Here is a 12,163-nt window from a genome sequence, read left to right on the forward strand (position 1 = left end):
AAAAATCCATCAAAAAAGTGACAAAAATCCATCAAAAAAGTGACAAAAATCCAGCAAAAAAATGACAAAAATCCAGCAAAAAAGTGACAAAAATCCAGCAAAAAAGTGACAAAAATCCAGCAAAAAAATGACAAAAATCCATCAAAAAAAGGACAAAAATCCAAAAATTTAAAATTTGAAATAAAAATGTAAAAAATATTAATAAATAAAAATAAATGTTAAAAAAAAAAAAATATTGAAAAAAAAAATTATAATCGATTTTTTGCGATTATGCTAATTTTGTAATCGTTTACTGTTGTAATCGAAATCGTAATCGGATTTTGATTAATTGCACAGCCCTAGGTGGCGCCGTCTTAGATCTGCTGTGCTGAATGTGAGGCGGCTCCGGTCTGTCCTTTACATGATGAGGTTCATCTCTAACGGCTCTGACTCTCCCCCAGGACGACACTCGGAGGAAATGGCAGAAGGAAAAGTAAAGCCTCCAGAGGGCAGCGCTGAGCCTCCAGAGGGCAGCGCTGAGCCTCCAGAGGGCAGCGCTGAGCCTCCAGAGGGCAGCGCTGAGCCTCCAGAGGGCAGCGCTGAGCCTCCAGAGGGCAGCGCTGAGCCACAGCTCAATGGGACAAAGTGAGTTCAGTCGTTTAACCCCCTTTAAAGACAAATGTGTTTATAGACAAAGCAGAAACAGATCATTCTTCTCCACAGAAGCAGATCCACAGACTCAGTGTCCGCTCTGTCCATGAGGAGTGACAAGTCTAAAGAAAACCCTCCAATCTTCAGTCCTGAACCTGCTCCAGACTCACGGTGAGAAAGTCTTTAATACAAGAGTCATACAGCAGCAGCATCAAGTCAAACTTAAAGCTTTTTTACATTGGCGCTTTAAGAGGGTGGACTTCACATGTAAACTTGTATTTATTTATTTAAAAGGGACAATGCATTTACAAAAAGTACAATATACTTAAAATGCAGGATTATAGCTCGAGCTAATTTCACTCCTCTGTCCCCGACTGGACCAGGCCCGGCTCCACCACACACCCCTCACTCCTCAACATCTATACTGCACATTCACCCATGCACTCACGTACTGATGGTGCTTTCAAACTGGACGCTCTTAACATTGACACTTTGAAACAACCAAATAAAATGCCTCAGAAATAATAATAATCCACAGTTTCGGCCTGGACTGGTTTAGTCCTGCCATTGCTCCATGATCAGTGCTTTAAGAGGTGCTGGTACCTGAGGGTTCAGTATCTTTTCTGGACCGAGACGTCTGATGTGTTTCCTGGGATCTGCTGGAGCCGCTCCTCCAGTTTGGGGGTCACTGCCCCGAGTGCCCCAACGACCACGGGCACCACTGACCCTTCACCCTCCAGGCATCTTCTCTGAGCCCCTGGTGTTTCTCTAGGTTCTCGTTATATATATTATAATAATAATAATAATAATGCATTGGTTTTATACAGCGCTTTTCTGGACACTCAGACGCTTTACATTGCATTATTCATTCACTCTATACTCGGTGGTAGTAAGCTGTTATTGTAGCCACAGCTGCCCTGGGGTAGACTGACGGAAGCGAGGCCACCAGTCTGTGCCATCGGCCCCTCCGACCACTCACTCACTACATTCGCTCAGGCTTCCTGGTGTTACTAAACGGTCTCCCATCCAAGGACCGACCAGGCCCTTCAGCTGAGCTTCCAGGGTCTGACGGGATTGGGCAGAGCAAAGGCGGTGTTATATTTAAATAAAAATTTAATTGAAAAAGAAAAAAAATACATTTTTATATTTCATTAAAATATATATATATATATATATATATATATATTTCCCCCAACATAAAATCCCCTGATATAATATTTGGCAAAAAACAAAAGAAAAATATGTTTTTTTTTTCATTCCCCCCACATTTTTTTTTTGTCTGATGTCACTTCCGGGGCTCAGTAATTATGGGACAGTGACTGAGGTTAAATTTGAGGATAAACATTTCAAACTCAGTTCAGGAATTACAGTTCCTCAGAATCCATCTGTTTCAGAGGCTCCAAAGTCCTGGAGCAGAAGCTGAAACACCGTCTTGTTCTGATCTGTGTTCAGTGTTTTCGAGCCGCCCTCCAGAGCTGCTGCAGGCTCTGAGGAGCGGCTCTGAGGGGCGGCTCTGAGGAGCGGCTCTGAGGAGCGGCTCTGAGGAGCAGACCACGGGCTGCAGACGTCACTGAAGACTTTACCAACATGTTAAAGGAATAGGCCACCGTTTTTACATACTGAGATATGTTCTTACCTAACCTTAGTCGTGTTAATATATCCCCGTCTGGTCTTTGTCCGTGCGCTCACACATACGCAGCCTCTCCCACATGTCACATAGCTCCGAAAAAGCTCACGATAGAAGCTACCAAGCTCTTCCACGTGTTCCCTATTTAAATAAAGTTACGTGAAGTGTTTTCATGCCAAGTATATTTACCCAGAAATGTAACATGTCGATTTTATAAGCTGATAAAAAGGGGGAATATATTGTGAGGCGTAATGATACAGGAGCACAGCGTCCGCGCAGTAACTCCTAAAGGTTACTGACGGAAGTGAGCGGGGAAGTCTTTAGGAGTTACTACGCGGACGCTGTGCTCCTCGTATCATTACGCCTCACAATATAGTTCCCCTTTTTATTTGCTTATAAAATCGACATGTTACATTTCTGGGTAAATATACTTCGCATGAAAACACTTCACGTAACTTTATTTAAATAGGGAACACGTGGAAGAGCTTGGTAGCTTCTATCGTGAGCTTTTTTGGAGCTATGTGACATGTGGGAGAGGCTGCGTATGTGTGAGCGCACGGACAAAGACCAGACGGGGATATATTAACACGTCTAAAGTGAGGTAAGAACATATCTCAGTATGTAAAAACGGTGGCCTGTTCCTTTAAAGACTGTTGTATGATGTAAGACGAGGACAGTGACAGTTTTTCTGATTCAGGCTCCGGCGGCTCCAGCCTGGATCTGACACGGGAAACACCGAGCTGCAAAGTAAGGACAGACTTTCAGGTTTAATGAAGAGTTTGCACAAATAAATCCTATGAGTGAGACGGACTGGGGGGTGTTTTTAAAATGGAAATCCACTTTCAGCCCAAACTCATTCATGGAAAAGGGGCCATTTTGTGTGTTATTTATTTACTCTTTAATGTGATATTTGTGCAGCTCTGTGTCCAGGTGAAGGTCTCCACAAGGTTCTGAAGGAGCATAAGCAGAGCCTGAGCAGCAGATGTGAGAGTGTGACAGAGGGAAGTGAAGAATCAGGAGATAGAACTCTTCTGAACAGCATCTTCACTGAGCTGTACATCACAGAGGGCCTCAGTGAAGAGGCCAGAGCCCAACCTGAGGAGAGGAGTCTGGAGACACAGTCCAAGAAGAAGCAGGTCCAGGAGATCACCATCAGGTGCCAGGACATCTTTAAAGCTCTGCCCCCTGAGCAGCAGCAGGGGGCGCTGCAGCAGGGCTCCATCAGAGCCGTGCTGACTGTGGGCGTGGCTGGAGTGGGGAAGACCTTCTCAGTCCTGAAGTTCTGTCTGGACTGGGCCCAGGGCTCAGAGAACCAGGAGCTGCAGCTGGTGGTGCCACTGTCCTTCAGAGAGATGAACCTGGTCAGAAGGGGGCGCTACAGTCTGATGGAGCTGATCCAAGTGTTCCATCCAGCGCTGGATCCACAGGTCACTCTCATTTAGACAAAGCTTTACCTTCATGAGGAGTTACTCATATCGTATATTTCAAAGTCTCAAACACTTTTGAAATGACTCCTGGCTCTCAGGGCGTTTGTTAGTTCAGTCTGTGTTCACATTCACTGTAAACCCTGCAGTCCCTCACACTGGAGCTCCACCACTCACTGGTTTAAAGTGAGGGTTGAAGGAAAGTGGTGTAAAGTCATGGATGTTAAATGTTGTGTTTCTCTGCCCCACAGACGCTCACAGCCCACACTCTGTCCGTTTGTAAACTCCTGTTCATCTTTGACGGCCTCGACGAGAGCAGACTGTCTCTGGACTTCAGCTGTGAGCTCATCTCTGAGGTCACACAGAGGTCAGAGGTGGGCGTACTGTTGGTGAACCTCATCAGAGGCGCTCTGCTTCCTCACGCCCTTATATGGATCACCTCCCGCCCAGCGGCGGCCCATCAGATCCCAGCGCGGTGCGTGCACAGGGTCACGGAGGTCAGGGGCTTCATCACTGACCCACAGAAGGAGCAGTACTTCAGGAAGAGGTTCTCAGATGAAGAGCAGCTTCAAACAGTCCTGTCCCACCTCAGAACCTCCCGCAGCCTCCACAACATGAGCCAGATCCCAGTCTTCTGCTGGATCACCTCCACAGTCCTGGACCACGTGTTGAGAAGCCATCAGAGCGGACCACTGCCCCAGACCCTCACAGACATGTACGCACACTTCCTGTTGGTGCAGACGCACAGGAAGAGGAAGTACAAACAGACACAAACAGAGGTCAGGTCTGAGACCTGGGGGCTGACAGAGGCCGACACAGAGCTGCTCCTGAAGCTGGGGAGACTGGCCTTTGAGCATCTGCAGACAGGAAACATCATGTTCTACCAAGAAGACCTGGAGCAGGTGGGTCTGGACCTGAGCGAGGCCTCGGTCTACTCCGGACTCTGCACTGAGATCTTCAAACGAGAGAGTGTCTTCAACCAGTCAGTCTACTGCTTCATCCACCTGAGCGTGCAGGAGTTTCTGGCAGCCGTTTACCTTCAACACTGCTTAGAGAACAACATGGAGGTGGTCAGGGAGTTTCTCAGCTTCAGTGGCGATGACGACGATGAGGATGAAGAAGAGAGTCTTTATGGAAGTGAAAGAACCGTCTCTGGGTTAAGTCCAAATAAGTTCCTCAGAAAAGCTCTTGAAAAGTCCCTGCAGAGTCCAAACGGCCACCTGGACCTGTGTGTACGGTTCCTTCATGGCCTCAGTCTGGAGTCCAACCACAGACTTTTAGGAGCTCTGCTGAGTCCAATGGACCAATCAGAAATCACAGAAGTCATTAAGAACCTTAAAGAGATGAGCTCAGAGAAAGTCTCTCCCGACAGAAGCATCAACATCTTCCACTGTCTGATGGAGCTGAAGGACCAGTCTGTGCAGCAGCAGATCCAGGACTTCCTGAAGTCTGGAGGTGGATCTGTGGAGAAACTGTCTGAGATCCAGTGCTCGGCTCTGGCCTACATGCTGCAGATGTCAGAGCAGGTCCTGGAGGAGCTGGACCTAGACAAGTACAACACGTCTGATCAGGGTAAACTGAGGCTGATCCCAGCGGTGAGGAACTGCAGGAAGGCTGTGTGAGTCCTCAGTCACAGACAGAAGCTTCACTCACACGTTATAATCACTCACATGTGACTCTAACATCTGTTACAGGTTTAGAGATTGTAAACTGACAGATCTTCACTGTGAAGTGGTGGCGTCAGCGCTGAGCTCCAGCCCCTCCCACCTCAGAGAGCTGGATCTGAGTTATAATAAACTGAGAAACTCCTCAGTGTCTGCGCTGTGTGATGCTCTGAAGAGTCCTCACTGTCAGCTCTCCTCTCTCAGGTCAGGTCTGAAGAGTCCTCACTGTCAGCTCTCCTCTCTCAGGTCAGGTCTGAAGAGTCCTCACTGTCAGCTCTCCTCTCTCAGGTCAGGTCTGAAGAGTCCTCACTGTCAGCTCTCCTCTCTCAGGTCAGGTCTGAAGAGTCCTCACTGTCAGCTCTCCTCTCTCAGGTCAGGTCTGAAGAGTCCTCACTGTCAGCTCTCCTCTCTCAGGTCAGGTCAGGTCTGAAGAGTCCTCACTGTCAGCTCTCCTCTCTCAGGTCAGGTCTGAAGAGTCCTCACTGTCAGCTCTCCTCTCTCAGGTCAGGTCAGGTCTGAAGAGTCCTCACTGTCGGCTCTCCTCTCTCAGGTCAGGTCTGAAGAGTCCTCACTGTCAGCTCTCCTCTCTCAGGTCAGTCTGTGCAGAGAGAGATCACGAATATCAAAACAAGCAGCCGCGGCCTCCATAGATATACATAAAGGCTAGATGTCTTCAGGCAGACTCACTTCCGGCAGAAACCGGCGGCCATCTTGTCACAGGGAAGCTTTCTGTGTGATCAGCCCGAACAGGGGCCTCGGACTGGGGCGTAAAGGGCACTGAGTACCCAGGGCCCAGAGCAGGGTTGGGGCCATCAAGTTCTGGAAAAAAGTTGTGAAAATAGCAACAAAACTGAGACGAAAACAAGGATGAAAATGTGAAAAAATGGACGAAAAAGTGACAAAAATTTTTACAAAAAATGGGCAAAAAATTGACAAAAAGTGAGAAAAAATGGACGAAAAAGTGATATGATTTTGACAAAAAACATTGAAAAAATTGACGAAAAAGTGGCAAAAAATTAACAAAATTTTTTCCAAAATTGACAAAAATTTGACAAAAAAGTGAGAAAAATTTGAAGAGAAGTTGAGAAGAAATGGACGAAAAAGTGATAAGAATTTGACAAAAAAATGTGAATAATTTGACAAAAAAGTGACAAAAAAGTCCCGAAAATTTGACAAAAATGAGACGACTGCCCAACAAAAAAAAGTGATGAAAAAAAATCTGCTGATGTGAGGAAAAAGATTAATTTAGTTTTGTAGATCTTTCAGATGAGTTGTTACACTGGCCTCTCAGGTCAGTGTCAGGTCTGTGATGGCTCTCGCTCGTCCATCCTTCTCCTCATCCTTTAATCACTGAAACTGAGTGATGGGACGTAACCGTTCTCTGACAGTGAAGTAGGAGATCATGTCTGAAACACTACAGCATTTACCCCCGACCTCTGAGTCCTGCTCCAAACCAGAGTCTCAGATGTTCAGCTGCAGCTACAGAAACTCCTCTGACTTTACTCTGGACTTTAATCATTCATACTTTCTTCAGATTGGAGGGCTGCGGTTTGTCAGAGATCAGCTGTTCCTCTCTGGCCTCAGCTCTGAAGTCCAACCCCTCACATCTCACTGAGCTGAGCCTGGGCGGAAACAGACTGTGTGACTCAGGAGTGTCTCATCTGTGTGGTTTTCTGCAGAGCACAGACTGTCGCCTGCAGAATCTCAGGTCAGTTCACCGTCAACAACTTATAATACATGTAACGTATCCATAAAGAAGGAAATAATGGAGAAAAGATATATCTTCAGGGTATTATGCTAAATGTGCTTCTTCAAGCTTTCCATCCTGTTATTCTGTCACTCCCTCATTAAAAACATGGCTGAAGTGTTGCCTTGGCACATTCACGTATTTCTGAGTAATCTGTAAAAACTCTGATGGCGGCCATTTTGAGTAATCTGTAAAAACTCTGATGGCGGCCATTTTGAGTAATCTGTATAAACTCTGACGGCGGCCATTTTGAGTAATCTGTAAAAACTCTGACGGCAGCCATTTTGAGTAATCTGTAAAAACTCTGATGGCGGCCATTTTGAGTAATCTGTAAAAACTCTGATGGCGGCCATTTTGAGTAATCTGTATAAACTCTGATGGCGGCCATTTTGAGTAATCTGTAAAAACTCTGATGGCGGCCATTTTAGGGATAGGTTTGCCTGAGTCCTCCTAGGAACGCCCCCACCTCCTGGAGACGCCTCCGAGCTTTGGTCACCAGCCGAGTAACCAACCACTGCTCCTCAGCAGAACCCCCTCCCCACTGATGCCACAGACAGCGTGTGGAGGGGGCGTGTCTAAAGGCTCAGAGGTTCTTAAAGAGACAGAGGCCTATTTCAAGACATTCACTACAGCCATTTTGAGAGACACATTTAACCTCTTAACTCCCACCAGAACCGAGCACAGTTTCTCCAGTTTGGCTTTACCCCAATCCAAAAGCTTCTGGAAAAAAAGGTGAGAAAACAGCGACAGAACTGAGATGAAAGCAATGAAGATGTGACAAAAAAGTGAGAAAACTTTAAAAAAAACGTAGACAAAAAACGGACAAAAAAGTGACAAAAAAAGACAAAAAAGTGAGAAAAATGTGACAAAAAATTCACAAAATATTACGAAAAATGTACAAAAAAATGACGAAAAAGTGAGAAAAAAAGATGAAGAAATGGCAAAAATGTCACAAAAAATTGACATAAAAAATGTGACAAAAAATGGACAAAAAATGTGACAAAAAAATGACAAAAAAAGACAAAAAAGTGAGAAAAATGTGACAAAAAATGACAGAAAGTGACAAAAAATGGCAAAAATGTCACAAAAAATTGACAAAAACTGACGACAAATTTACAAAAAATTGATGAAAAAAAGATAAAAAAAGACAAAAAAAGACAAAAAATGACAAAAAATGACAAAAAATGACAGAAAATGACAAAAAATGGCAAAAATGTCACAAAAAATGGACATAAAAAATGTCACAAAAAAGTGACAAAAACTGACGACAAATTTACAAATAATTGATGAAAAAATGATGAACATGTGACAAGAAAGTGAAAAAAAAATGCACTATTTGACAAAAAAATTATGAAAATGAGTTGAAAACCCCCCAAAAAATGATGGAAAAATGTAACGATAATCTGATGACGTGAGGAAAAAGATCCATTTAGATGAGTTTTGTAGGTCTTTCAAATGAGAGGTTACACTGGCCTACAGGATTTGGGTAAAGCTGATCTGGAGAAAATGCTCTCAGCTCAGGCGGGAGTTAAGAGGTTCTTAAAGAGACAGAGGCCGATTTCAAGACATTCACTACAGCCATTTTGAGAGACACATTTAACCTCTTAACTCCCACCAGAACCGAGCACAGTTTCTCCAGTTTGGCTTTACCCCAATCCAAAAGCTTCTGGAAAAAAAGGTGAGAAAATAGCGACAGAGCTGAGATGAAAGCAATGAAGATGTGACAAAAAAGTGAGAAAACTTAGAGAAAATGTAGACAAAAAACGGACAAAAATTTGACAAAAATTTGACAAAAAAAGACAAAAAAGTGACAAAAATGTGACAAAAAATTCACAAAAAATTCACAAAAAATTACGAAAAATTTACAAAAAATTGACGAAAAAAGACAAAAAAGTGAGAAAAAAAGATGAAGAAATGGCAAAAATGTCACAAAAAATTGACATAAAAAATGTGACAAAAAATGTGACAAAAAATTGACAAAAAATTGACAAAAAAAGACAAAAAAGTGAGAAAAGCTGACGACAAATTTACAAATAATTGATGAAAAAATGGACAAAAAATGACAAAAAATTGACATAAAAAATGTGACAAAAAATGACAAAAAATGTGACAAAAAATGTGACAAAAAATGTCACACAAAAAATGACAAAAAATGTGACAAAAACTGACGACAAATTTACAAATAATTGATGAAAAAATGATGAACATGTGACAAGAAAGTGAAAAAAAATGCACTATTTGACAAAAAAATTATGAAAATGAGTTGAAAACCCCCCAAAAAATGATGGAAAAATGTGATGAAAATCTGATGATGTGAGGAAAAAGATCCTTTTAGATGAGTTTTGTAGGTCTTTCAAATGAGGCGTTACACTGGCCTACAGGATTTGGGTAAAGCTGAACTGGAGAAAATGCTCTCAGCTCAGGCGGGAGTTAAGAGGTTCTTAAAGAGACAGAGGCCTATTTCAAGACATTCACTACAGCCATTTTGAGAGAGACATTTTATACAAGGCAGTTATTCTAATTTACTGCATTTACAGACCAGCAGAAGGTTTGTCATCATTGTAGTGAGATATAGACTGGTGATGTGGGGCTGACAAAAGCAGAACACCCCCTCTTTAACTCAAAGGAATGAAGCCTAGAAGTCTAACCCTACAGATATTATTAACAGTGTACATATTGCGAAGAGAATACAGTGTTGTACTCATTTATATTTATTTTTAACCATATATATGATCAGTTTCTCTCATTGAAGACAGCCCCTTCCGCTAGGACATTTGTAGCTAAGGGACTGCCCCCAAACAAGCAATCACCAATAGTACCTGATCCCCACAATAACCACCAAAATCACAAAAAAATCATGCCTTCATAGCTCATATCATTGGGCAATAAACTTTCATAATAACTACAAAAATATGCAGATCATTTTACAATCAAGAGTTTCAAATTCTGACATCGTCAAAAATACATTACACTCAACAGCAGGTCGTCATTAAGTCCCTTGTGGCTCAGAGTTTGTCATGTGGAGAAACACAAGGTCTCGCGTCTCTTCAGAACAAGATGGTGGTCGGCTCCCGGTAGGAATGTGCAATTAAGCGAAATTTGATTACGATTTCGATCAAACAGTAAACGATTACAAAATTAGCATAATCGCAAAAAATCGATTATAATTTTTTTTTCTAATTTTTTTTTCTAATTTTTAATTTTTCGATTTTTGTCATTTTTTTTATGGATTTTTGCCACTTTTTTGATGGATTTTTGTCACTTTTTTGATGGATTTTTGTCACTTTTTTGATGGATTTTTGTCATTTTTTTGATGGATTTTTGTCACTTTTTTGATGGATTTTTGTCACTTTTTTTGATGGATTTTTGTCTTTTTTTGCTGGATTTTTGTAATTGACAAAAAAGTGACAAAAATCCAGCAAAAAAGGACAAAAATCCAGCAAAAAAAGGACAAAAATCCCAAAATTAATTTAATTATTATTTTTTTCATTATTTATTTTTTTTTTTTTATAAAATTTTGTAATTTCTTTTCAATTTTTTTTTCTAATTTTTAATTTTTGGATTTTTGTCATTTTTTTGATGGATTTTTGTCACTTTTTTGATGGATTTTTGTCACTTTTTTGATGGATTTTTGTCACTTTTTTTGATGGATTTTTGTCTTTTTTTTGATGGATTTTTGTCACATTTTTGATGGATTTTTGTAACATTTTTGCTGGATTTTTGTCACTTTTTTGATGGATTTTTTAAAGGCAACAAATAATCGTTTGAATAATCGTGATTTCAATTATGACAAAAATAATCGTGATTATTATTTTTTCAATAATCGAGCAGCCCTACTGTATACATATATTTGCCTTGCCTTTATTTACTAATCAGTTTGTAGTCTTTACATGACATGTCTTATTGTGCATTTGTTTATCTCTTTGTTGGACTTTAACCATTGCATTTATTCTTTATTCAGACTGTGGGGCTGTGGTTTGTCAGAGATCAGCTGTTCCTCTCTGGCCTCAGCTCTGAAGTCCAACCCCTCACATCTCACTGTCCTGAACCTGGGTCTGAATAAAGACGTGTCTGACTCAGGAGTGTCTCATCTGTGTGGTTTTCTGCAGAGGCCAGACTGTCGCCTGAAGACTCTCGGGTCAGTTCATAGTTCAATTTTTGCTGATAACAATGATCATGTTCAGAGGAATTAAAGCTTAGAAATCTTTTCTGTTTCTGTTTGTGAAACCTCTCATGACGGTTAATTGATTTTAATTCAAGAACATGCACATTTGTAATTTCTTTAGTAATAGATGAACCGTGAATCAGATCTACCTGTACTTACATTCTGACTGATTAGTTGAGTCTTTGTCACAGCGGGTGCTTCTTTTCTCTGCATTCTTCATTTCCACATACTTTACGAGGTGAACACTGAACGCCTTCATGTCTTCATCCTCACAGGCCTTTAGATCACAGCACCTCCTCCTGTATTTGTCAAATGGACAAACATACTGAGGTCAGGGCACTTCACCTGAACTATGGCAAGAGTCGCTTTACCTTCTTCTTTGTGCATCAGTGAAGTCCAGTTTAGTACGATGGCGTTTCTAGCGTTTTTCATTTATTTATTCATTTGAGCAGAACAAGTTTGCCAACATTTACAGTAGGGCTGCTCGATTATTGAAAAAATAATAATCACGATTATTTTTGTCATAATTGAAATCACAATTATTCAAACGATTATTTGTTGCCTTTAAAAAATCCATCAAAAAAGTGACAAAAATCCAGCAAAAATGTTACAAAAATCCATCAAAAATGTGACAAAAATCCATCAAAAAAAAGACAAAAATCCATCAAAAAAAGTGACAAAAATCCATCAAAAAAGTGACAAAAATCCATCAAAAAAGTGACAAAAATCCATCAAAAAAATGACAAAAATCCATCAAAAAAGTGACAAAAATGCATTAAAAAAATGACAAAAATGACAAAAATCCATCAAAAAAGTGACAAAAATTGAAAAATTAAAAAATTGAAAAAAAAAATGAAAAAATAAAAAAAATTGAAAAAAATTGAAAAAAAAAAATTATAATCGATT

General features: G+C 41.1%; 2 protein-coding genes across 2 annotated transcripts in view; both read left to right on the forward strand.

Moving 5' to 3' along the window:
- Positions 1-403: 403 nt before the first annotated feature.
- On the forward strand, positions 404-5,303 carry LOC306981580 (protein NLRC3-like; the record flags this gene model as incomplete). Its single annotated transcript, XM_079581188.1, has 5 exons — positions 404-624; positions 703-801; positions 2,955-3,004; positions 3,176-3,684; positions 3,933-5,303. 5 exons carry the CDS (start codon positions 404-406, stop codon positions 5,301-5,303), a joined length of 2,250 nt encoding a protein of 749 aa, XP_079437314.1.
- A 1,444-nt stretch (positions 5,304-6,747) lies between these two features.
- LOC306981581 (NACHT, LRR and PYD domains-containing protein 14-like) overlaps positions 6,748-12,163 on the forward strand; it is a gene marked incomplete at its 5' end in the record, with an annotated part of 29,969 nt that continues 24,553 nt past the window's right edge. Inside the window, 3 exons of the mRNA XM_079581189.1 lie at positions 6,748-6,812; positions 6,880-7,053; positions 11,054-11,230. Coding sequence (XP_079437315.1) covers positions 6,748-6,812; positions 6,880-7,053; positions 11,054-11,230 — 416 coding nt within the window. The remainder of the gene's footprint in view (positions 6,813-6,879; positions 7,054-11,053; positions 11,231-12,163) is intronic.

The sequence above is a fragment of the Gobius niger genome, assembly GCF_951799975.1.
Source record: "Gobius niger genome assembly, chromosome: 22".
Classification (NCBI taxonomy): Eukaryota; Metazoa; Chordata; class Actinopteri; order Gobiiformes; family Gobiidae; genus Gobius; species Gobius niger.